Consider the following 26273-nt stretch of genomic DNA (forward strand, 5'->3'; position numbering starts at 1 on the left):
CTGAAGTTGTGAATGTCCTCATGTCATTGTTATGGTGTGATGTGATGAGATTGGTGTGCTACGATGTAACTTGCAGATGGTTATCATGAATAAAAATATATATATATATATATATATATATATATAATGAAGAAGTATCCTATAGTAATCCCTCCAGCTCGAAACATTTTAATAATATACTGTCGGGCTTATGCATTTATAATGCAATTTTGGGTATTTCAGGAGTATTTTACATGATTCCATCCTTCCATGCTTATAGGAAGTCATGAGAAATATAACTGCATAAAAGGAAGGTTGATACGGCCATCCATAAGTGGCACCGGCTCGTTTTGAAAATCCAAACTCAAGAGTTGGGTATTTTACAATAAATTCAATATTTTCTGTATTAATATAATAAAAAAATTGGAAAAAAATAATGTTGCTAACCTTCAAGAGTCAAAATGGCATCTAAAGATTGGCAAACTGAAGCAAAACCCATAACATAGTCCTTCGTTCCACTCAATGATAGCACAAGAAAATATGTCTGGAGAACAAAGAGATCCATTCAAAGAGTAAAACTGTCTCCCACATTCCAAAATCTAAATCAAATCAGCGAAGAAAGCTTGAGAGAATCAGAACCACAACCACATCACCAAGATCTAGATCAAGGATTTCAAAGCTGGCTTATCAAACTTGAACAAACTCCAAACTAACTAAAAGTTAAAACAGTTCAGCTTCACACTGTTCATGAAACTACACAATTATCAAAATCAAATCAGCGAAGAAAGCTTGAGAGAATCAGAACCACAACCACATCACCAAGATCTAGATCAAGGATTTCAAAGCTGGCTTATCAAACTTGAACAAACTCCAAACTAACTAAAAGTTAAAACAGTTCAGCTTCACACTGTTCATGAAACTACACAATTATCAGCTGACAATGAGGATGGAGGGGTCACAGCAGCACTCGTCTATTAAGCAACAGCAACACAAAGCTGCGAGGCTGATCCAAAACATAACAAGTGCAGAGAAAACAAAAACAACATTAATATCGACACCAAAAAAAAAATACAAATCAAAGTACATTGTAATGGGAATTGAACACTTACCATCCCTCAAGAAAACCTGGTTCTCTTCTGGGCGGTGGTGGAGGAGCATACTGAGGAGGTGCCATGACAGGAGGCCCTTGATAATACCCTACACATACAGACACAGTCACTGCATCAACCTAAAGAAGAAGATCGAAAACTCTCTTCCAGAAGTAGGCTTAGAAACAAGAAGATTAATAGGAGGAAGTGAGAGAAAGTGCACCTTGTGGTGGTGGTGGTGGAGGGTACGGATAAGCATACTTGGGGTCGTTCATTTCTGCCAAACAGAGAACCACGAACAGAGTTTGTGACACTAAAAACACAGACAGTGAGTGCAATGCAACTGCAAGTTTGTATGAGGAAGGGCACCAAATCCCAAACGACCTGTAATTGGCCGGGCTGCTTCTCCTTCTGCTCCTGCTCCGGATACAGTCCTTTACCGATGTATTTATCTTGGGAAGGTTTTTTTTGTTTTTGTTTTGGTAAGTGGTTTACTTTTCTCGACACTGTGAATGAAGCTTAGATTATTGTAACCAATGGTTGACAGATGTCTACAACTTCAGCGGCAGTAGCCAGAAATGGAGTGTCCCGAACCAAATCTATTTGTACTGCCGTAGTTTCCATTCATAAAATATTTTAATAAATTAAGAAAAAAACTTTAAAATGTATTAATTTTATTAAAAATACACACTTTTATAATTTTATTTTTATTTAATACATACACTTTTAATAAAACAATTATTATGTTATAATAAATGAATTTAATAAATACTTATAAATAGAATCAAGGAAAAAAAATTCCTCTACCTTACAAGTAAGATCTCGATACGTTTATATTAATACTCGTAACTTTTAGTGTCATGTGAATAAAATAATAATTATTTATGAATTAACTAACATTCTTAGTCTTAATTTCACGGCACTTTCAAATTTCTGGAGAAGCAATTATAGGCTCTTGTTTGGGTGTTTCTAGACATTAGTGAAGAGTTCCCATCTGGTTTCAAATTTCTGGAGAAGCAATTATAGGCTCTTGTTTGGGTGTTTCTAGACATTAGTGAAGAGTTTCCATCTGGCCGGGTATTCAGGGCGCGGGCATTGATAAGAGATTTGATTTTAAATTTCAAATTCATCAGTGGAGTTGCAAATTAATCAATTAATTTAATATTGTAAATTAAACTTCCTATTGAAAAAGTGTACTCGCGTCAATTATAGTATATCCGTATAAATAATTAAATAGGGCATTTTAAAAAAAATTAATAAATATTTTTGTACAAATAACAAATATTTTTATTTTCTTAATACATATAAATTTGTTGAATACGTCATAGTATATTTAAGACCGAAGGAAATATGCTCCCTTCAATTCTAATTATAAGGCAAAGTTAACTAATTTCACAATGTTTGAGAAGCAATAGCTGATATGATGAAATTTGAAAAAGAAAAAAAAAATGTCACTTTTCAATTTTACAAAGTGCTCTCCAACTCTGAGAATTAAGAGCATGCTACCAACTTTTTACAATTAAGCAGAGGCACTACTACAAAGTGCTCTCCAACTCTGAGAATTAAGAGCATGCTACCAAACTTTTTACAATTAAGCAGAGGCACTACTGGAGAACAATCTTTTTTTGTTCTTGTTTTTGTAGAGGAAAAAGGGGACTCTTTTGTTCTGGCAAAATTCTTAGAAAGGTTAATGTTTAGCTGTAAATGTAGCTTTCAGAGCCAAAAGAGAAAGTGGGAAGAATCTACTCGTCTCACCGATTTTTCCTTTTTAATTTTAAATTAATAATTCTCTGTTTAGACAAAGGAATCAGATTCGAATTTGCGTAGAGGTGTTAAGAAGCGCATAAAGGCAAAAATCAAAATTTCAAGCTCACCGTTTTTCATCGCTCTGCTTCACTTCGAAAAAATATTTACCTGAAAGATGCATAATACAGCCAAACCAAAAATAGGTTATAAATTTAACACGATAGCCGTAGTGGCCTTCTTCTTCGTTATTTTTTTTACCTGAGACATCTTGGATAAATTTTTGTTGGGGAGAATTTCATATATAAATTAAATTTAGTAACAACTAAATCTCAAATTAAATTTAGTAACAACATATTAATAGACTTTGAATACTTAACTTGTAAATAACAACCCATTTTTTTAAATTTTCGTCATTTAGGATTAAGTAATTTTAAAGTTCTTTCTCTAAAACTCACCCTTTTTTTTTTATCTAGCTCAAAGTTGTTTCTTTTGCTGGAAGTTAAACTCTCTCCCCTCCCCCTCGGGATTATATGCATGTATATCCTTAATAAACTGTTCATTTCAACTATACAGGCAAAATTTGCTTAAAATGATCATCATTCTTGCACTCAAAATTAAGAGGATTTTTGAGGAAAATTTTTTGCTACAGCTAGTGCTGTCTAACCATAAGCCAACATTATCGTCAAATGTGATGTAAATGAGTAGAAACAGATGCTTCAGCATTTCATTTAAATATTTTTTAACCGAAACTGTGATATGAATCACCTGGATTCAATATAAGATTGTATCTCACATTGAAAAAAAAAAGAAAAGAAAAAGGGACCAGACCAGCCAGTTCAACCGAAAAACTGGTGAACCGGTCTCAAGTCCAATCTGATTGAAGCAAAAAACCAGCCTTATGATCAAACCAGGAAAAAAAACCGATTGGATGGGTTGTCCAGTTTAATAATTTTAGTCTTCTTATTGTTCACGAAGGCGGTTGTCGCTCTTGAGGCCATCCGCATCTCTACCATTAAAAGAGCAAGAGGTGATGACCGAAAATCCAGAGAATCCTGCAAAAGAGAGGGGTAGTAACTAAGGAGGGAAAAGATAATTGGAGGAGATGAAGAGTAGAGAATGAAGAATATGCCTCGAGGTGTTGAGGAGTTGGTGGGAGGGTTGAAATAAGAAGGATAGAGGTGGCAATAGGGGAAAGTGGAAAGAGGAAGAAGAGCAAAATGAGGAGCCATTAAGGACGAGGACGGAGAGGTGAGCGAAGTGGGAAAGTAATAATGAAGGGAAGATAGGCAATTATTATTAAAAAAAAGTTAAACACAGTCAGACTTGTAGCAAGTGGCAAACTGAATCTAAAAAGGAAGGGAGGGCAACGTCTTTGCCTCCGCCAAATCTTCAGTCGTTCTCTTTCCCTCCCTCAAATATGAAATCCTAAGCCAGGCCGAAGTTTTCAATTGGACTTGCAGGGAATAAGAGTTTAGTTAGTAAAAAGTAAAAAGAAGGAACGCACAACCCGTAATTTCTAGAGCAAACACGGCAGTCCAAGTCTTCCTTTGGTTGTTTGCTTTTTGACTGTGGTACTTGATGGAGTGACTTTAGGGTAAGCCGTAGGTAGATGGAGATTTAAAAAAAAAATGACTGCAGAGTAATGATTCAGGGTTACCTCCACGCGGCATTGCTCCGTCAGGCTTTCACCCATTGTGAAAAATTCCCCACTGTTGCCTCCCGTAGGAGTCTGGGCTGTGTCTTAGTCCCAATATGGCTGATCATCCTCTCGGACCAGCTACTGATCATGACCTTGGTAAGCTATTGCCTCACCAACTAGCTAATCAAACGCGAGCCCTTCCTCGGGCGGATTCCTCCTTTTGCTCCTCAGCCTACAAGGTATTAGCAGTCGTTTTTGACTATTGTTCCCCTCCCAAGGGCAGGTTCTTACGTGTTACTCACCCATCCGCCACTGGAAACACCACTTCCCGTCCTACTTGCATGTGTTGAGCATGCCGCTAGCGTTCATCCTAAGCCAAGATCCACACAAAAGACAAAAGAACATTCCCACAATCAGAAATGTGAGAAAATTTTTAGATGGAGTTTGGAATTGAGCTACTAAAAAAATTTTGTTAAGGACAGTTTACTAAAATTAAATATTCAAACTATTTTTATGGTTTCTTTATATTTTGTTGACTGATTATTATTTATGAATATTATTCTATTTTGTTATTATTAATTAAATTATATTATTTTAATACGACCGGTCCTACCCCGATCCAACCTCGGTCAGACCATTAACTCTTAACTTACTATCTTGACCAGTTTAGTGTCCGTTTCAGGTTTTTGTTCCTTTATTCATCTACAGCTGTTAGAAACAGCACGCAAACAAATAATTCTGATGAACTGTGTTCAAGAATAACCACTAAAAACTTTCCCTTTAACACAAGAAATAACAAGTGGTGATAAAAAATAAATTTAGATATTTAGATGCCATCAATCAATTTCAACTGAAACAATGTGATCAATATCCCCTAGACTCAGAATGTGATTACCCAAGGGAAGAATCCTTTTTCCATACTCATCCACAACGCTTAAGTGCTCACATGGATTCACCAAAAAGCTTGTTTCAGTATGCTTGTAAGAAACAGTATGCAGACGATCGAATCCAATAAGCTGTATTTCGGGTGAGCCTTTTAAACCTTCCGGCCCTCTAGAGAACAACATCACAACATGACTTCCATCCAGCTTACCATAGTTCACCACAGAAACTTGCACCGAGAATCTTAATGAGATGCAATTTTGCATCTCATCAACCGGAATATAATCAACGGAATAAACTTGCTTCCCTTCTTGTTTTAATGTACCCTTTACGGAACCATCTTTGAGGGTGCCTGACAAACCAATCTTACTCGGTGCTGATAAGAACTGGTATGAGAAAGTACTGTAACTTAAGCCATGTCCAAATCCATATATTCTACTTCCGGTATAAAATCGGTAGGTCCTTCCTGGATAATCACGAGTGGGATCAGCACGCATGCGCATGTCAGTCATGGAAACCCTGGTGAATGACTCAGGGTACCAAGTCATCGGAAGCCTTCCACCTGTACAAAAACCAACTTCATAGTTCAAAATGGGTCTTGGAAGATTTTTAATTCAATATTTTTTCCAAGCAGTACTTATAGTTCAGAAACAAGTTTGAAGCCTTCATATGCAATGACAAATTAAGATCATATCAAATGTTTCAAAGCTCACAGAAATTTATGGTTATTATTTTTCACTTGCAGAACGACAAATTAACTTTAATATCCACAAACCTGGATTGGCCTCTCCAAAGATAATTTCAGCTAGTGCTTTGCCTCCAGCTTCACCAGGATATCCAACCCAGAGAATACTTGCAATCCGGGGATTTGCTTCTGCAAAGGAGACATCAAGGGGACCTCCACCAGTAAGGACTAGAATCAGAGGGCATTTACTAGCAGCAGCAACAGAGGATACAAGAGACGCCTGTTTCCCAGGTAGGAGAAGACTAGGTCGATCAAGTTCCTCTGCCTCTTGTGTTGTATCGATCCCAGCAAATATAACAACATAATCAGCTTCTTTAGCCGTGCGAATAGCATCATCAAAAGCAACGTCAGAAAGACATGATACATCAATGCAACCAGGAGCATATGATATCTTCTTTACGTATTGTTTGAGCTCCTCATATAAGGTTTTTGAGCTGCAGGGTGTTCCTGCATAATTAAACACGCAGTCACTATTTCATCAGGGTCTCCCCCCCCAAACAAAAAAAAGAGAGAGAGAGAGACAGTAGCTATGGTTTTAAATTAAGATGGTTTCCAAAATGTGGCCACATGTAACTGGGATTGCAATATCCCATTAGTGTGAGTAGCCGCTAAACCAAAAGCCCATTAGCTGAGAGATTGACTAATGCTCCCTAGCTAGCTTCTTCTATGATGAACTCGCACGTATGAACAGTTAGTTTTTCTGAAACACTTCCTATTGTTCAAATGCCTTCAATAGATGCCATGAAGAATGCTAGGTATTACATAGTCCAACCCTTCACGCTAAACATTAGGTTCACAAATTTGATTTTCTCATATTCAAATTCCACGGGAATGGAGATAGAACTTACTAAAAAGAATAGCCTGGTTGCAATTGAGCAGTGAAGCTGAAATGTAAGGGGAAAGCAAAACAACAACCCAAGATAGGGGACAATACCATTTTTCTAATACCTGTGTAGGCACCACCTAACTTGCTTGTAGAGGCCATTGGGCCAATAACTGCCAAGGTTTCAGCAACATTCTTATTTAAAGGAAGGAACTTCTTATCATTCTTCAAAAGTACGATCCCCTGCCTTGCCGCTTCAAGTGCCAGTGTTTTGTGCTCTGGGGTACAAACATCCAGTGGGCCAAGGTTCCCAAACTGGCCTCTTCTGGGATCTCCATCAAACAATCCAAGACGCAATTGAACAGAAAAAAGGTTGAAAAGAGCTCTGTCTATCTCTTTCTCTTTCACCTTTCCTTGTTTGACAGCTGATTCAGTTTTCCAAACCATATACGTCCCACAATTGATATCAACGCCTAAAAATCAACTTAAGAATCGCAAGTCATTGGAAACTTTCCAACACGTTTAAGGTTTCTAAAATGATTTCAAAGAAAGCAAGATATAAACACCTGCTTCGAGGACATCAGCAACCGCATCTTCCGGGGATTTTGTGTAATTTTGATATTCATAAACCGTGGCCACAGCATCACAGTCTGAAGTGATATATCTAAACTCAAAACCACCAAACGAAATAGAGTCGTTATTCCCATCCTGGTAATCAAGTATAGTTCATTTCTTTAATCATGTTAGTCAGAGTTCCTTTCATATTTTACCCCTGAAAGCCCCAGTCTTTTCTAGCTATTCTCAAGAGCTCCTCACTAGCACAAGCAGGAACCCCATTAACGGCGGTGTAGGAACACATCAAGCAGCTTGCTTTCCCTCGTTGGATACAACTACGAAATGGAGGTTGATAAGTGTCCTCCAAATCTTGCTGGGAAACCTACAATAGAACTATTAAGATCATCACATCAATCATCACCCCTTTAGCTAATATTGTAACATTGGAACTAGATTTGGCTAATCTTACCACAGCATTGAAATTGTAGCTAGCGAAGTTATGCCAACTTTCCAAGTCATAAGCTGTATAATGTTTGCAGCAAGCAGACACCATAAGTTTCTCATGACTCTCACCATTCTCACTCATCACCCTTTGCCCTCCGTAACCATTTCTAATTTCCTCACTCCTCTCCCAACTCCCACCTTGAAGGGCCCTCACGTACTCAATCGCAAAAGCCGACGTCAGCATTGGGTCCTCTCCTGGTGTTTCTTGTCCTCTACCCCATCTAGGGTCCCTGAAAATGTTAATATTCGGTGCCCAGAAAGTCAACCCGGCCTGACCAACATTGTACATAGCTCTAGCTTCGACCGCAATAGCTGATGCGACGGAAGACCAGAGGGACCTATTGAAGGAGGCTGCTTGAACAATGATTTGAGGGAAGCTTGTAGCTGAGGGAATTGTGCCATTGAAGGAGACCCCAGGACCATTGGCAGCGATCCCGTGAAGCGATTCGGACCACCACTCATAAGGGGGAATACCGAGTCGTGGAATGCCTGAAGCGTTGTTGGAGAGTAAACTAATTTTTTCAGGGAGAGTAAGAAGGGAGACGAGGGAGTGAGCTCGGGTTGGAGTAGGAAGGGAAGTGTCGCAGAAAGGGAAGGAATTTTGATAGGGTGGTTTACATGGGAAATCAGGAAGTTGGTTTGAAGAGGGTGCGGTGAGTTCAGAAAATAGAGGGTCGAATCCCAGGAATGGCGGGCGGAGGGAGAGAGTTGACCAGAAAAACAGAAAGAGGAAGAGGAAGAAGAACAAGAACAAGAAGAGCAGCAAAGTCCAAGGACGCCCCATCTCCTCACACTGGATCTGTAACTCTTGGGAGTGATGGGAATGGAAAGAAATCAAGAAACCAATTTAACGAGATCCATCAAAGAATACGAAGTCGGAATCGTTGACGGTTAGAGTATGACCGTACATGAATTGGATTCAAGTTACATATTTTGGGACAAATTAATTAATAATTAATTTATTCGTGCTTAAATTCGTGTGATACATTCATCAATTGTAACTTATTCGTGCTTGAATTCATGTGATATATTCATCAATTGTAACAATTCATGTACCATAAGGGCTGTTTGGATATATCCAAACCATGATTTAGAGAATAGCTTCTGGAAAATAGATTCTGGTGAGAATAGATTTTTTGAAAAATAGATTTTATGAAAAAGCGATTCTGAGAAGTGAGAGTGTTTTGATAGTTGTTACCAGAAGTACTTTTTACATGTACAAATTACTAAAAAATACATAAGTTAATATGATAATTACAGAAAAAAAAAATATTTTATGATATATTTTAATTTGAAAGAATAAAATTATTAATAATATATTTTTTTATTAATATAATTAATAATACATAAGATAATATAAATAATAAATAATTAATATGTATATATATTTATAAGATATAAGATTAAATATATTTATTAAAAAAACAACAAGATACATATCTTATAGGCTCTCACACTCTTCCTATTTTTTCCAAAAACAAAAAAATTTTATTTTTCTCAAAACTATGGTTTTGGTTTTTTTAAGGGTGTTTGGGTGATTTTTTCCCATGGTTTAGGTTATCACCCAAATACCCCCTTAGTTGAACTAATGAATCCAACCTTGTCAATTTTTGTTCATTCATTCAATTTTTTGCCACTTTTGTACAGATTAATCAATGCCACGTTTGATCTGATCTTAGATCATGACTAATTTTCTTCTCCAAATTGTGTTCTTCTTTGAGGCCCACGCAATCAGGTGAAATTGATTCTCTTCCCAAAGAAGAAGAACAAGAAGGAGGTTTTGGGTAGGGGTGTTTATAGGACTGAACGAGATAGGGACGTCCCATCTCTCTTTTTTTTAATTCTTTTTAATTTGAAAACTAATAATACGGGAAATGTAAAAAGTTATAATAAAAACTATGTGAAAAAAATATATAAAAATGATGAAACAATAACAAAGAAAAATAGTTTTTGTAATCATGAGAGAGAGAAAATAAACAAACCTAAAATATTCACTACAAAGAATATCATGTAATCTATACAAAAACAACTTATAAACAATTGATAAATATCATTACTAAAATACTATTACAATGATAAATAACATAAATATATAACAAATAAAAATAAGAATAATATATTGGGACGAGAATGGGACGGGACACCCCTGTCCCGCTTCCCGTCCCATCCTAAAACAATTTTGTCCCGTTCCAAAAGCTTTTGGGACAAGATTGTCCTATCCCAAAGTGACTGGAACGGGGACGGGACATGGGACGGGAGACAGTTGATGAAACGTCCTGCCTTTAACCTCTCAGAGTACGCATTCATAAGCATTATGGTTCAAGCAGATCACAACACAAGCATGTTGATTTAAAATTTCAACATAATTACTTGGGTTGTATTTACTGTTTAACTTCCAGATTACAGGTCCAACTTCAAAAATTCATAACTAATTCCATAAAAATCGTATTGGGATGTTCTAAGATTCTATGAAAATCTATTTCAATGCTCTTTAAGGAAAAAATATCCAATTGGACTTATTTTTGCCCAATTTATACAATTTAATCAATAAATATTATTGTTCATTTCATAAAATCTGGAACTTCCAGATTCTATACCTCAACTTTGGAAATTCGTATCTTCTTGTGTACACATCCAATTGAGGTGATTTACCTTTCATTTTAAAGCTTGGGATGTGTACTATGAGTCTGCCAAAATCTCGTGACTTAACTCGTTCATTTGATAGGTCAAACTGGACCTACAAACTCACTGCTTCGGGACTTACGTTTTATCCCTTAACATCTCTTTACTTTAATTCTTTTTACTTCTTGGGCATACATACCGTGGGCTTACTCTTTCCCATTCATATTTATACACTTTCATTCATACCATAACTATTATAATTAATTACATGGCATCATAAGCATCATGTCCATAACATAAATTACATAATAGGAGAATTACACATTGAATAATAATATCATTCATTAACATGAACAATTCTCCACTTTCTTCTCCTTGCTTCTCAAGCCATTATTGCCCATCATTGATTGACCTAAACGGTTGGTTAGGGAGGGGATGAGATTTGGGAGAATCTCAATAGCAAACAATACCATATTAATCATGCTAGATGGATGCTAATGCACTACACGTAACTTGTTTATTCTCTTATTAATTAGTGACATATTAGCATGCTCAAAGCTAACTTCTTAATGCATGGCCATGGAGGCATAATCTACTCATCATGAATAGCAATTATAGCAGCTAAAACATATCACAATAACATTCAATAACATGTACACGGCAACACACAAGCATACAACATCAAGCAATGACAATAGGTAACTTCACTACTTTGCACCTCAAGCTTTCCTCTTACTTTTCCTTTGACTCCCTTGACTTTCCAACCATGTGGGCATTCAGTCAATATCACCAAACATCCTCTTGGATGTTCCAAGATCTTTGATCTTGAAGCTTGAATCTTGTTCCTTCTTTTTGGCCTTCACCCCTACGTTTTTCTCTCTAAATTTTGACAGATTTTTCCCTCTTAAACTCATGTTAGCTAAAAATATGAAGGGGAAGAGGCTCTATTTATAGCCAAAAATTAGGCTTGAATGGACTAAAATGCCCTTGGTGGCTAATAGAAAGAGTAAGGGCAATCTTGGAACTTCAAGTTAACTTTTACATCATCATTGCATCATCTTCTTACATCATCCTTACCTCATTCTTCTAGAAGACGCTAGGTGTCATAAAAGTGGTGGAGGAGAAGGAAGATTAGATCCTAGCCATCTGATCAAACTTGTTTCCTAAGTTTCCTTTGAATTTACTTGGCCCACATTTCTACAACCTTCTTTATGGCCTTCCGGAGCTTAGAAAATTCTTCTATCTACTCCATAAATTCCCTTTAATTCTAAAGAGTATCTATAAATTTTCTTAGGCCATAACACTTCCTTTAAGCCTTGCATAAAAATTCATTTACTAAAATACCCTTTTATTGGCATAATCGGCTTTTTAATTTATTAAAGCCACTCCACTGGCCTTTTGGTTGCGGGACTAATTTTATAATTTAGTACAATCTTTCAAACATTTAACCTCATTTTTGTGTATATTTTTGAGGTCTCTTGCTATTTTAAATAATTACCTCGAATCATGTACTTTCTATCGGTCATAACCTTATAAATTCCATTTAAGCTGTCTCAGGGGTATTTTTGTCATTTCTCTTCACAGAAAAGTCTTAGAATATTATTTCCCATTTTCTGGTATTTTCTTGGAATTCTCTGTCTACTCTTTTATTTTTACTCCTGTTGGTCATAACTTTCTGAATTTTGCGATTTAATCCATGCTTGGACTTAACTTCATACAACCCTCTCTTTGAGGTTTCTAACTTAACCTCTAGCTTGTTTATACTCTCTTTTCTCTTTCTGGACCTTTAAGACTTTACTGGAGCCTCTAACCTTGATTATACTTGAGCCCCTGAAAACTTTTATTTGCAGTTTAGTCCCTAAAACTGCATTGACTTCCTTTCTCATCTTTGGGACTTCTGCTCAAAAAGAGTTTAGTAGCTTATCCAATTCAGGCTATTTCTGGTACTTCTAAGCCTAAAAGCTGGGATGTTACACTTGAACAACCCTAGTTTTGGGCCAGTTGTCAACGTCAATGCCAGTAGTCGTCTGATACGAAGAACTCAGGTGTAAATAATTAGGAACAATAAATACATAAAATTGTTACTTATTTCTAAAAATAGTACCCTGGGGGAGAATATAAAGGAGCAAATGAGAAATTTATTAAAATAAAGAGAATTGTAAAAGAAAAAAAATGTGTGATGAAAATAATATTTCGGGAGCATGTGATAATAAATATATTAATGCAAAAATAAGTAGTTAAATAGAGAAAAAATAATAATTTAAGCAAAAGAATTGAGACATCCTCTGAATATTTCTTATAAATAGAAATAAGTCATTATGGCTGTTTTTTATTTAAAAAAAATTACTGAGGGAATATGTAAAGCCCCTAAATTCAAGGACTCAAACAGTTTTTGATTTCGGCGCGTGGAATTTACATATGCAGTTCAGATTCAGCTGGGCTGGGCCAGCACATAAATTTGGGCCATCAAGTTGTCGATGTCACTGACAGCCTGGTCTCTTAACCCTCAACCTTGGGTCCAAATGGGCTTTCTTTCCAAGCAATGATCTCTGGCTTCAGACATAAACAAAACAACTTTCTCAAAACATGTGCATTTTTGTGCCCAAAAAATGTTGGAATCTGGCCCAAATAAATCAACATGATCCACAACAATATCATAAAGTTCCGAGCGCATTGTATCAAAAAATAAAAAAAAGCTCCTATTCGAATCTCTATTTAAAAAAATGTTCATTTTTAATATCAGACAGTACATCAAATAGAAATTATTTCTAACAGGTGAATACCTGTATGTAAAAAAGATTATAAAAAAACTATTTCTAGTTCTTTATATAAGAATTTATTTGACTTTTAATTTGGTCCTAAATATAATATCCTAATCTATTTTATCTCTCATATTTACTTATTTTTTTAAAGATAATCCTTGTAGTAATTGCATATATTAAAAATTTCATCAAATTATCCTTATTGACAAAAGTATTTTAGAAAGACAACACCTATTTATTATAAACAACTAAATTAACTAATTTTTCTGAATTACGCAAATTAGTCAGTTAGCTTGTATGTTAATAACTAGAAGTATTACTAAAATAGGTTTCAGACGGATGAAATTTAGAAATAGGGTTGAGCAACAGGCAAGATGGGTTGGCTCGAAGGTTAGCCGTGGCCTGTTCATTTATGAATAAATGGGTATGGGCTAGCCCATAACCAGATTACAGGGCAACCCATTTAAACCTGTATTAAACGGGTTATGAAGCAGCCCGTTGGGATTGACTGAGTTATGAGGTAACCCGTTTATTTATTTATAACAGTTTTTTCCGCATGGCTATCTTATATGCAACCTTGTGAAGCTATCAATAAATTTTGCACTCCAAATGACAAACCAAATATGAAATAATATCACACAATATCAACCATATTCAATCACACAACTTTATATATAGTCATTTAATAAAGAAAAAATATTTTAAAAAAATTAAAACTTAGACAAGTGGATATGGACAGCCTAATATCTTGCTCATAACCGGTCCCATTTAATGGGCTACTCCGCTTATTTATATCTATCCATTTATAGCCTTTTATTTGGGCTAATTAGACGGGTTTAAATGGGAAAAAAATTATTGAGCTATAAGCAAGTTAGCAGGTAATGAGTTTCTTGTTCACTTTTATTTAGAAACGTAGTCGTGTCGCTGAGAGTTGTATAGGTGTATGTATAAGACAAGAGCGAAGGACCAATGTTGCTTCATTTGGTTTTAATATTCGTAATTGAATTTTTAAAGTGATCCTAATTGACGCAGCAAACAATCCTATTGGATGAATATAGTATCAACCATTGAAGACAGCATGGGAATATACTCGCACTTTCACATTTATTATTATTTTAGATAAACTAAAAAAAAAAAAAAAAAAACCCCCAATGTGCTGGTATGAAAATGATGAAGACAAATATGGACAGTACAGTCTCCAACCGGCCTCACTAACATCTCATCTCCAAAGTCCAAATGCCAATTTAGAAACCTTATCAGTTAATTTTTAATTGGACCACCTCTGTCCTTTTTTTTTTTCTGGTTTCAGATTCTATCTGATTCATTTTGGAATCTTTCACATTCGTAGTTCACGGCTGCAACGAATCTTGATCGATCTGGTTCCATCAGGAGTCAGAGAGAAATACAGATACGCCAAGTTTGGTAGTGATGGTTTCCAAATAATGAATAAGATACCTTATGCAGTAATAATTAAAACAAATGTGAAACGACCAATCACTTAGATCAGACATGCACGTACGGGAAGATTTACAGTTAATAATTATGATATCACTTTCCTTTTGCTATCCATGACATAAATTTCACTTACAAACTTAATACTTTCCGTCTATTAATATAAAATCTAATTATTAAGTTAATTTTATTTCTAAATATAATATAAGACTTATTTTTTATATTTATTATTTTTTTAAATTATTTCTATGAATACTTCATTAACCATAATCAAATAAGTAAGTGAGGGAGGATATTAAAAAAGATGCGAATAGTGTTTTAAAAAAAATATGTCATATTTCTTATAATTAACCAACTTATCTACTTTTCTTAATTTAATTAAATTAGTTAAATAAATCTTATATTAAAAATAAAAAAGTATAACACACTGCACTTTTAACTAAGCTGTAAATAGAACAAGTCATTTCTACTTCAGATGAGGATCTAATACACACACAAGCAGCTGGCATCGATACTCTCACTGAACAGCTCGGGAACTTTGAACAGTTGAGGAAATCAGACATTTGAGGAGTCAAAATCACAAAAACAGTGACCCAAAGCATCAATCAACTATAGACAAATGCTAAAACACTGAATTAGGTTGCAATTTGAGGCAGCAATTATGATCAGATCCAATAATTAATGTCTCTGTTAGTAGCCCATATATCACGATTTCATTATAAGCTCATGATTCAATTAATTAATCCCACCAATAATCGCTAATTACTGTCTCACTGGTCACTGCAAATGCAAGTAATTAATAAGCAGCGGGAATCTAATAATGATCTCACTTCGAATTATTGGAATGCAATAACCCCATTTATATCAAATTGGCGTCAAGAAGCGCATTAAAGGAAAAATCAAAATTTCAAGCTCTCCTTTTTTCATCGCTCTGCTTCGTTTCGAAAAAATGTTTACCCGAAAGATGCACAATACAGCCAAACCAAAAATAGATTTATAAATTTCACACGATAGCCGTGGTGGCCTTCTTCTTCGTCATATTCGCACCACCTCAAGGTATCCTACCAATATTTTCTTTTACCTGAGGCATCTTGGATAAATTTTTGTTGGGGAGAATTTCATATAAAGAAACTTAAAATTACTAAATCTTAAATTAAATTTAGTAACAACATTTTAATAGACTTTTAACAATACTTAACTTGCAACTAACAACCCATTTTTGTAGAAATTTCTCATTTGGGATTAAGTAATTTTGAAGTTCTTTTTGTTATCCAGCTCAAGTTTAGCTTCTTTTGCTGGAAATTAAACTCTCTCTCTCAAAACACATGCATGTATATTCTTAATAGATATAAACTGTTCATTTCAACTATACAGGCAAAATTTGCTTAAAATGATCATCATTCTTGCACTCAAAATTAAGAGGATTCATGAGGAAATTTTTTTTTGCTACAACTAGTGTCATCTAACCATGAGCCAACATTATCGTCAAATGTGAGGTATAGGAGTAGAAACAGATGCTTCAGCATTTCACTTAAACATCTTTTAACCGAAACTGTGATATGAATCACCTGGATTCAACATAACGCCGTATCTCACCTTATTCATCTACAGCCGTGAGAAACAGCACGCAAACAAATAATTCTGATAAACTGTGTTCAAGAATAACCACTAAAAACTTTCCCTTTAACACAAGAAATAACAAGGGTGATTAAAAAAAAAAAAATTTAGATATTTAGATGCCATCAATCAATTTCAATTGAAACAATGTGATCAATATCCCCTAGACTCAGAATGTGATTACCCAAGGGAAGAATCCTTTTTCCATACTCATCCGCAACGCTTAACTGCTCACATGGATTCACCAAAAAGCTTGTTTCAGCAGACCTGTAAGGAACAGTATGCAGACGATCGAATCCAATAAGCTGTATTTCTGGTGAGCCTTCTAAACCTTCCGGCCCTCTAGAGAACAACATCACAACATGACTTCCATCCAGCTTACCAGAGTTCACCACAGAAACTTGCACCGAGAATCTTAATGAGATGCAATTTTGCATCTCATCAACCGGAATATAATAATCAACGGAATAAACTTGCTTCCCTTCTTGTTTTAATATGCCCTTTACGGAACCATCTTTGAGGGTTCTTGACAAACCAATCTTACTTGGTGCTGATAAGAACTTGTATGAGAGAGTACTGTAACTTAAGCCATGTCCAAATCCATATATTCTACTTCCGGTATAAAATCGGTAGGTCCTTCCTGGATAATCACGAGTGGGATCAGCACGCATGCGCATGTCAGTCATGGGAACCCTGGTGAATGACTCAGGGTACCAAGTCATCGGAAGCCTTCCACCTGTACAAAAACCAACTTCATAGTTCAAAATGGGTCTTGGAAGATTTTTAATTCAATATTTTTTCCAAGCAGTACTTATAGTTCAGAAACAAGTTTGAAGCCCTCATATGCGATGACAAATTAAGATCATATCAAATGTTTCAAAGAATACAGAAGTTTATGATTATTACTTTTCAACTTGCAGAACGGCAAATTAATTTTAATATCCACAAACCTGGATTGGCCTCTCCAAAGATAATTTCAGCTAGTGCTTTGCCTCCAGCTTCACCGGGATATCCAACCCAGAGAATACTTGCAATCTGGGGATTTGCTTCTGCAAAGGAGACATCAAGGGGACCTCCACCAGTAAGGACTAGAATCACGGGACATTTACTAGCAGTAGCAACAGAGGATACAAGAGACGCCTGTTTCCCAGGTAAGAGAAGACTAGCTCGATCAAGATCCTCTGCCTCTTGTGTTGTATCAATCCCAGCAAATATAACAACATAATCGGCTTCTTTAGCTGTGCGAATAGCATCATCAAAAGCAACCTCCGAAAGGCATGATACATCAATGCAACCAGGAGCATATGATATCTTCGTTACATATTGTTTGAGCTCCTCATATAAGGTTTTTGAGCTGCAGGGTGTTCCTGCGTAATTAAACTCGCAGTCAATATTTCAGCAGGGTTTTCCCCAAAAAAGGGGGGGGGGGGATGAGACAGTAAATTAAGACGGTTTCCACAATGTTGCCACAGGTCACTGGGAATGCAATACCCCATTAGTGTGAGTAGCCGCTAAACCAAAAGCCCATTAGCCGAGAGATTGACTAATGCTCCCTAGCTAGCTTCTTCTATAATGAACTAGCACGTATGAAAAGTTGGTTTTTCTGAAACACTTCCTATTGTTCAAATCCCTTCAATAGATGCCATGAAGAACGGTAGGTGTTACATAGTGCAACCCTTCACGCTAAACATTAGGTTCACAAATTTGATTTTCTCATATTCAAATTCCATGGGAATGGAGATAGAACTTGCTAAAAAGAATAGCCTAGTTACAACTGAGCAGTGAAGCTGAAAGGTAAGGGGAAAGTAAAACAACAACCGAAGATGGGGGAAACTGCCATTTTTCTAATACCTGTGTAGGTACCACCTAGCTTGCTTGTAGAGGCCATCGGGCCAATAACTGCCAAGGTTTCAGCAACATTCTTATTCAAAGGAAGGAACTTCTTATCATTCTTCAAAAGTACAATCCCCTGCCTTGCCGCTTCAAGTGCCAGTGTTTTGTGCTCTGGGGTACAAACATCCAGTGGGCCAAGGTTCCCAAACTGGCCTCTTCTGGGATCTCCATCAAACAATCCAAGACGCAATTGAACAGAAAAAAGGTTGAAAAGAGCTCTGTCTATCTCTTTCTCTTTCACCTTTCCTTGTTTGACGGCTGATTCAGTTTTCCGAACCATATACGTCCCACAATTGATATCAACGCCTAAAAATCAACTTAAGAATTGTAAGTCATTGGAAACTTTCCAGCACATGTAAGGTTTCTAAAATGATTTCAGTGAAAGCAAGATACAAAACACCTGCTTTGAGGACATCAGCAACCGCATCTTCCGGGCATTTTGTGTAATTTTGATATTCATAAACCGTGGCCACAGCATCACAGTCTGAAGTGATGTATCTAAACTCAAAACCACCAAACGAAATAGAGTCATTATTCCCATCCTGGTAATCAAGTATAGTTCATCTCTTTAATCATGTTAGTCAGAGTTCCTATCATATCTTACCCCTGAAAGCCCCAGTCTTTTCTAGCTATTCTCAAGAGCTCCTCACTAGCACAAGCAGGAACCCCATTAACTGCGTTGTAGGAACACATTAAGCAGCTTGCTTTCCCTTGTTGGATACAACTACGAAATGGAGGTTGATAAGTGTCCTCCAAATCTTGCTGGGAAACCTACAATAGAACGATTAAGATCATCACATCAATCATCACCCCTTTAGTTAATATTGTAACATTGGAACCAGATTTGGCTAATCTTACCACGGCATTGAAATTGTACCTAGCGAAATTATGCCAACTTTCCAAGTCATAAGCTGTATAATGTTTGCAGCAAGCAGACACCATAAGTTTATCACGACTCTCACCATTCTCACTCATCACCCTTTGCACTCCGCTACCATTTCTAATTTCCTCACTCCTCTCCCAACTCCCACCTTGAAGGGCCCTCACGTACTCAATCGCAAAAGCTGACGTCAGCATTGGGTCCTCTCCTGGTGTTTCTTGTCCTCGCCCCCATCTAGGGTCCCTGAAAATGTTAATATTCGGTGCCCAGAAAGTCAACCCGGCCTGACCAACATTGAACATAGCTCTAGCTTCGACCGCAATAGCTGATGCGACGGAAGACCAGAGGGACCTATTGAAGGAGGCTGCTTGAACAATGATTTGTGGGAAGCTTGTAGCTGAGGGAATTGTGCCATTGAAGGAGACCCCAGGACCATTGGGAGCGATCCCGTGAAGCGATTCGGACCACCACTCATAAGGGGGAATACCGAGTCGTGGAATGCCTGAAGCGTTGTTGGAGAGCAAACTAATTTTTTCACGGAGAGTAAGGAGGGAGACGAGGGAGTGAGCTCGGGTTGGAGTAGGAAGGGAAGTGTCGCAGAAAGGGAAGGAATTTTGATAGGGTGGTTTACATGGGAAATCAGGAAGTTGGTTTGAGGAGTGTGCGGTGAGTTTAGAAAATAGAGGGTCGAATCCCAGGAATGGCGGGAGGAGGGAGAGAGTTGACCAGAAAAATAGAAAGAGGAAGAGGAAGAAGAGCAAAGTCCAAGGACGCCACATCTCCTCACACTGGATCTGTGAATCTTGGGAGTGACGGGAATGGGAAGAAATCAAGAAACCCATTTAATGAGATCCCTCAGAGAATACGAAGTCGGAATTCTTGATGGTTAGGGTATAACCGCATATGAATTCGATTCGAAGTTACGTATGTTAGGAAAAATTAATTTGCACTTCTTGCAGATTTTTGTGGCCAAGAAGCATTAATTCGTGCTTAAACTCACGGGATACATTCATCAATTGTAACAATTCATGTACCAATACTTAATTGAACCAATGAATCCAACCTTGTCAACTTTTGTTCATTCATTCAATTTCTTGCCTGCTCTGTAAAGATTAATCAATACCACGTTTGATCTGATTTTAGATCATGACTAATTTTCCTCCCCAAATTGTGTTCTTCTTTGAGGCCCACGCAAACAGGTGAAATTAATTCTTTTCCCGAAGAAGAAGAACAAGGGGGATGTTTTGGGCCAGTTGTCAACGCCAATGCCAGCAGTCAGCTGATACGAAGAATTCAGGTGTAAATATCTTCCTGGTTTTTATTTATTATTCATTTACTGAATCTCCGTTCCTGTCACGCTCTGTGAAAATTACGGCAATGTTTTCCTCTTTAATTTTTTTGGTCCAGTAGGGCTATGTTTTCCTTGATGACTGCTCTGATGCTATGCCATCTCAGAATTTCAAAATATTTTTAACGTGGTCCAAAATATTTGGTCATATATTTAACATCTTAAAATATTTTTTAAGTGTATCTAGTATATTTCAAAGTGCTGTATATACTTCTTTTTTTTTACCAAACCCAAAACAATTACGCTTTTTTCTTCAAAGATCCAAAACAATTATCCCATCCCTTACTTTCATAATAAATAAATAAACCAAATCACGTTAATTTAAAAATTAATTAGAGACAATAAATATCTAAAAGAGCAAATAAGAAAGTTATTAAAATAAAGAGAATTATAAGAAAAAAGAAAAAAAAAGAAAATGCGTGATGAAAATAATATTTTGCAAGCATGTGATAATAAATATATTAATACAAAAATGACTAATTAAATAAATAAAAATAAAAATTTAAGTAAAAAAGTTGAGACATCCTCTGAATATTTCTTATAAATAAGAATAAGTTATTATGGCTGTTTTATGTTTTAAAAAAAATACTGAGGGAGTATGTTTTTTCTCCCTGGACAACAATTCAAAAGACTCAAAATAGCTATGACGTCCGTACGTGGAATTTACATATGCAATTCAGATTCAGCTGGGCCATCACAAACATTTGGGCCATCAATTTGCCGATGTCACTGACAGCCTGGTCTCTCAACCTTCAAGCTTGGGCCCAAATGGGCTTTCTTTCCAAGCAATGATCTTGGGCTTCAGGCACAAACAAGACAACTTTCTCAAAACGTGGGAATTTTGTACCAGAAACAAATGTGGGCTTCGGCCCAAATAAATCAACATGATCCACAACAGTATCATAAAGCTCCGAGCGCACAAAAGGTCAAACCCACCATAAAAGAAAAAGACTAAAATAACAAATAGGAATTAAGTTAAACAGAATGAGTTAATATCACACAACGCAAAAAAAATTAATATTCAAATCTCTACTGAAAAAAATATTCATACTTAATACTCAACAGTGTATCGAATAAAATTATTTCCAATAGAAAAATACCTGTACGTAAAGAAAAACACTAAAATAGGTTTCGGATGGACTACATTTAAAAATGTAGACGTGTTGTTGAAAGTTGTGTAGGTGTATATGTAAGACAAGAGTAAAGGACCAATGTTGCTTCATTTGGCTTTAATATTTGTAATTGAATTTTTAAAGTGATCGTAATTGACACAGCAAACAATCCTATTGGATGAATATAGTATCAAACATTGAAGACAGCAAGGGAATATACTCGTACTTTCACATTTATTATTATTTTTAAATAAACTATTAAAAAAACCCAATATGCTAGTATGAGAATAATGAAGACAAATATGGACCGTACAGTCTCCAGCCTGCTTTACCAACATCTCATCTCCAAATGCCAATTTAGAAACCTCATCATTTAATTGTTAATTGGACCACCTCTGTCCCTTTTTTTTTTTTTTTTACCTGATTTCAGATTCTACCGGTTCATTTTGGAATCTTTCATATTCATAGTTCATGGCTGCAACGAATCTTGATCGATCTGGTTTAATCAGGAGTCAAAGAGAAATACAGATATGTCAAGTTTGGTATTGATGGTTTCCAAATAATAAATAATATACTTTCTCCAGTAATAATTAAAATAAATGTGAAACGACCAATCACCTAGATCAGACATGCACGTACGGGAAGATTTACAGTTAATAATTATGATCTCACTTTCCTTTTGCCATCCATGACATAAATTTCACTTGCAAACTTATCATAACAAACTGCACTTTTAACTAAACTGTAAATGGAACAAGTCATTTCTTCAGATGAGTACCTAATATGTATACACACACCGCACACAAATAGCTGGCATCGATCCTCTCACTGAACAGCTCAGGAACTTTAAACAGGTGAGGAAATCAGACATTTGAGGTATCAAAATCACAAAAACAGTGAACCAGAGCATCAATCAACTATAGACAAATGCTAAAACACTGAATTAGATAGCAATTGGATGCAGCAATTATGATCAGATCTAATAATTAATGTCTCTGTTAGTAGCCCATATATCACGATTTCATTATAAGCTCATGATTCAATTGATTAATCCCACCAATAATCGCTAATTACTGTCTCACTGCAAATGCAAGTAATTAATAAGCAGCGGGAATCTAATAATGATCTCACTTCGAATTATTGCAATGCAATAACCCCATTTATATCATATTCTGACGAGAACCATATGGCATGCATGTGAATTTTGAAAAAAGTTCATACCAACAATGATTAGCTATTAATCTGACAAGTGAAAGTAAGCATAAAATGACATGGAATTGGAAGTTTCAGGTTAATTTAGATTATCAATAATGAAAAGCGAATGATGTGAGCAGTGAAGGGCCGGCCTTGCACATCAATCTAGGTTTAACAGCTAGACTAGAAAGTCTATAAAGGTTCTAACAATGATTAACAATATTAGATAATGACAATTACAAAGGGATCGATTTCTTCAAGTTTTAGTCTCGCCATATGTCTATAGAAGAAACAAGTGGAAATGATAGCTAAATACAAAAACTAGGCATGTATTTAGCAAACCTAGTCACGTGGCAATGGATAGGTGATTAAGAAGGGGTTTTGGATCAGCATTAAAGTCTTAACTAAATCCAAACAAGCTGGGAGAAAGCATTAGGACGTGATGATTACCCAGTTTTAGGATCATCTTCATGGGGTTTATTTAATTTGGCCACTTGCTTTGTCAGACAGGTGAAAAGAATAGTTATTTAATAACGATCTCTGAAAAGAAATCATTAATCAATACTTGTTTATGCATATAGTATATGCATAAAAACCCAGTTGAGCACAGAACTTATATTTATTTGACGGTCAGTTTAATCTTAATTAAAAAATATAGTATGTAGTTTTGCTCCCAAATAAAACGAGCAAAAATATCAGCAAGCAAAACAAAAATGAAACTGTATTCGACAGATGAGACAAATATTTAAAAACCTTGAAAATTTATTTTTGAAAGGGCTTGTAACTTGAAGAGGCCTGGGTATGACATGTTTTATGTCATAAAAGTTGATAAATTAATGGGACAAGCCAAGGAACATAAAGCCTCAAGAATAATAAGTTTGATTTTAAAGATTTTCGCTGTAAATGATCAAGGTTTGAATCTTGGAATGTAACTCTTCATAATTACAATGTGTTATAGTCCAGCTTTTCTTCTTTGCTTTTTGGTTCATCAGTCACCTCAACGATGCTGTATCCAATGTCAAGCCACATATTTTTCAAAGCAAACTCGATAGCAAGTCTTTTTCATGCAATAACAATATTTTAATGAGAGTTTCGCTAACATTTCATCAAATACATGTATTGGCTGCTCAAGATCCCCCAGACTTTGCAGACATCATCCTGTTATTTTCTTTTCATTGTCTCCTTAATTCCTTTTTATTTCATGTGCAGTAATATTGCGGATGGCATCACTTTGAGAGCCAGCTAGAACAGGTTAGGTCGATCGACTCACTGATCGAAGCTTACAAAACATGTAATAGTAATAATTAGATTAAGGCCTGATAAGATTCAAATCAGAAAATTAAATCCTATATGTGTGTGTGTGTGTGTGTTATTTTGTTTGAAAAGGCAATTTCATTAGCTCCATCACCAGAAGTTTTCAATCTACATATGTAATCACATGGACATTTGTCAGCTGAAAGGCTACAAATATGGTTGTCCATATATAGTCATCACTCATCATGTATTTTCACTTGCAGACCGACGATCAAGCAAAGATATCTGAACATGTCTCAGCCCGCAAATTCAGCTAACAAAATGTTTTCAAATAGACCTAAACTTGTCTCCTTCTGTTTGTTCCTAGTCTGGTTTTGAACATCCATTATTGACCCAGCTGAGATAGATCATAGATATTTTATATATAGATACGTACATATATTTTATATTTCCGAACACTGTTTGACCCAGAAACCTTTGCCGTATCTTACAGCATCATTACAAATAAACGGTCAAGATAAGGCCAAGGACTATTTAATTCCTCACAGTATATGATCAGAAAAGGTTTCTTTTTTTCAAAAGACAAAAAAAAAAAAAGGAAAATCAGAATCACATGAAAATGTTGTTTAGCTTAGAAAAGAGGGGGGTTGCTGGAATTGCTTAGTTTTGGAGGTGAAGCCATAGTTGTTAACCATGATGACGAAGAAGAACGTGAAGGTGCAGGTGAGGTTGTACCAGGGAGGGGATATGGAAGAAGATGTAAGAAGTTTACGTCTTTTGATGAAACTTTTTCCCTGGCGATTATTGTTTTAGTGAGAGAGAGTGTGTCCTCGTTTTCTTGTGATGAAAAGACCCTGCAGAGTCATCTATGGCTTAACAACCAATATTTTCTGATGTCATGTGGGTCAGATCCTCCAACAGCAACGTACTGCTTCTGTGACGTTTATGGCAGACCATCACCAACAATCCCCTCTTGGCAATGGCTCCCACATTACACAAATGAAATGAAAAAGTAGAGAACTCTTCTATTCCTCCGTGATTCAGTGACACGCTCTTTAACCCCACGCCTTTCTTGGCTTCAGGGACCCTGTGTTTTATCTATCTCATAAAGTTCTGCATGGTCACGAGTAGAAAAATTTAATCTTCTTTATTCTGTTGGTGAATTTAGCAAATTTTCTACAATGGTATTTCATCATTTGCTCACGAATAATATAATAATGGGTTTTCTTGAAGAACCTTTTCATCATTCAGGACATAGTACCCTGGAGGATTACAGAATGATCAGAAGGGAGTCTTAAATAAACATTTGTATTATTAAGTGGTACTATTTTGTACAACACACTGACAAAAAAAAAAAAAGTTTAACTCTCATTCAGAGTTGTAGATGAAATTTTGTATTTTGAGCAAAGCGGATTAAGTTGTACAAATACATGCATTAAGATATTGTTTGATATAAAGCATTAAAAATAAATGATAGAGATTATGGTTGAGATTGAGAAAATAGTACTCCTCCGGTCCTTAATATAGGACCCAATTGTTGAATTGGTTTTGGTCCTAAATATAAGACCCATTTATCATATTTTTCAATTTTCTCTAAATCACCCCTATAAATACTCTCTCAACCATAATCAAGTAGAAGAGGAAGAGGGGGTATTAAGAAAGATGATTATGGTATTTTAGGAAAAACGTGTCACATTTCTTATAATTAACTAACTTACCTAACATCCTTAATCTAATCAAATTAGTTAAATGGGTCTTATATTAAGGACCAGAGGAGTATTTAACATGAGAGATTACTTATTACATGATATTAGACAAACTCATATAGGTGGGATTGATAAATACCAGAGGAAAAAGTGGTATTATCAATCCTACTTTTATCGGTTTGCCTAATCCCATATAATAAGCAATTATTTATACTAAAGACTTCTTAATTTTTTTTTCCAATTGCAATCTTAGTTCTTATCATTTATTTTCAATGTTTCGTACCAAACGAGACCTAAAAGTTTAGTATGTTGGTATTCTTAAATTTTAAGAAAATAACTACTATCTCCAGTCCTTAATATAAGATGTTGTTTGATTTTTATTTTGGTGCTAAATATAATATCTCAGTCCACTTTGTCTATTTATGCATTTTTTTCCCAATGTAGTCCTTTTAACAATGATAATTCTAGCTAA

The 26273-nt window shown here is 35.8% G+C and overlaps 2 protein-coding genes and 1 long non-coding RNA gene across 6 annotated transcripts; all 3 read right to left on the reverse strand.

Moving 5' to 3' along the window:
• Positions 1 to 745: 745 nt before the first annotated feature.
• On the reverse strand, positions 746 to 1535 carry LOC114714085 (uncharacterized). The gene is made up of 3 exons (XR_003737408.1): positions 1291 to 1535; positions 1089 to 1176; positions 746 to 982 (listed from the first exon to the last, which is right to left on the reverse strand). It is a non-coding gene; the product is annotated as an uncharacterized LOC114714085 (long non-coding RNA).
• Positions 1536 to 3043: 1508 nt separating this feature from the next.
• Positions 3044 to 8794, reverse strand: LOC114714082 (probable beta-D-xylosidase 6). 4 transcript variants are annotated; one of them, XR_003737407.1, is made up of 8 exons: positions 7927 to 8794; positions 7673 to 7839; positions 7469 to 7566; positions 7028 to 7375; positions 6110 to 6526; positions 5348 to 5896; positions 4471 to 4822; positions 3044 to 3053 (listed from the first exon to the last, which is right to left on the reverse strand). XR_003737407.1 is itself a non-coding variant. In XM_028898774.1 (7 exons), the coding sequence occupies exons 1-7, from the start codon at positions 8743 to 8745 to the stop codon at positions 4818 to 4820; spliced, it is 2403 nt and encodes an 800-aa protein (XP_028754607.1). In that variant the 5' UTR covers positions 8746 to 8794; the 3' UTR covers positions 3444 to 4817. The 4 variants fall into 4 exon arrangements, 2 of the variants coding, with proteins under 2 accessions (XP_028754607.1, XP_028754606.1); XR_003737406.1 differs by lacking the exon at positions 3044 to 3053 and adding an exon at positions 3444 to 3865; XM_028898774.1 differs by lacking the exon at positions 3044 to 3053 and having other exon boundaries at positions 3444 to 4822.
• Positions 8795 to 16322: 7528 nt separating this feature from the next.
• Positions 16323 to 20127, reverse strand: LOC114714081 (probable beta-D-xylosidase 6). The gene is made up of 6 exons (XM_028898771.1): positions 19166 to 20127; positions 18912 to 19078; positions 18708 to 18805; positions 18266 to 18613; positions 17365 to 17781; positions 16323 to 17150 (listed from the first exon to the last, which is right to left on the reverse strand). Exons 1-6 carry the CDS (start codon positions 20027 to 20029, stop codon positions 16540 to 16542), a joined length of 2505 nt encoding a protein of 834 aa, XP_028754604.1. The 5' UTR covers positions 20030 to 20127; the 3' UTR covers positions 16323 to 16539.
• Between the last annotated feature and the right edge of the window lie 6146 nt (positions 20128 to 26273).

This window comes from Neltuma alba, unplaced genomic scaffold (assembly GCF_004799145.2).
Source record: "Neltuma alba isolate B1F8T4 unplaced genomic scaffold, ASM479914v2 tig00011485_pilon, whole genome shotgun sequence".
Classification (NCBI taxonomy): domain Eukaryota; kingdom Viridiplantae; phylum Streptophyta; class Magnoliopsida; order Fabales; family Fabaceae; genus Neltuma; species Neltuma alba.

Excerpts from the sequence above, each read along its gene's own strand:
- LOC114714082 (XM_028898773.1), bottom strand. The coding sequence starts at position 8,745 with ATGGGGCGTCCTTGGACTTTGCTGCTCTTCTTGTTCTTGTTCTTCTTC. Across the intron at positions 7,840-7,926 it reads GCTACAATTTCAATGCTGTG|GTTTCCCAGCAAGATTTGGA; the intron begins GTAAGATTAGCC and ends GTTCTATTGTAG. Across the intron at positions 7,567-7,672 it reads AAAGACTGGGGCTTTCAGGG|ATATATCACTTCAGACTGTG; the intron begins GTAAAATATGAA and ends TTTTGAGTTTAG.
- LOC114714081 (XM_028898771.1), bottom strand. The coding sequence starts at position 20,029 with ATGGGTTTCTTGATTTCTTCCCATTCCCGTCACTCCCAAGATTCACAG. Across the intron at positions 19,079-19,165 it reads GGTACAATTTCAATGCCGTG|GTTTCCCAGCAAGATTTGGA; the intron begins GTAAGATTAGCC and ends GTTCTATTGTAG. Across the intron at positions 17,782-18,265 it reads GCTAGGTGGTACCTACACAG|GAACACCCTGCAGCTCAAAA; the intron begins GTATTAGAAAAA and ends TTAATTACGCAG.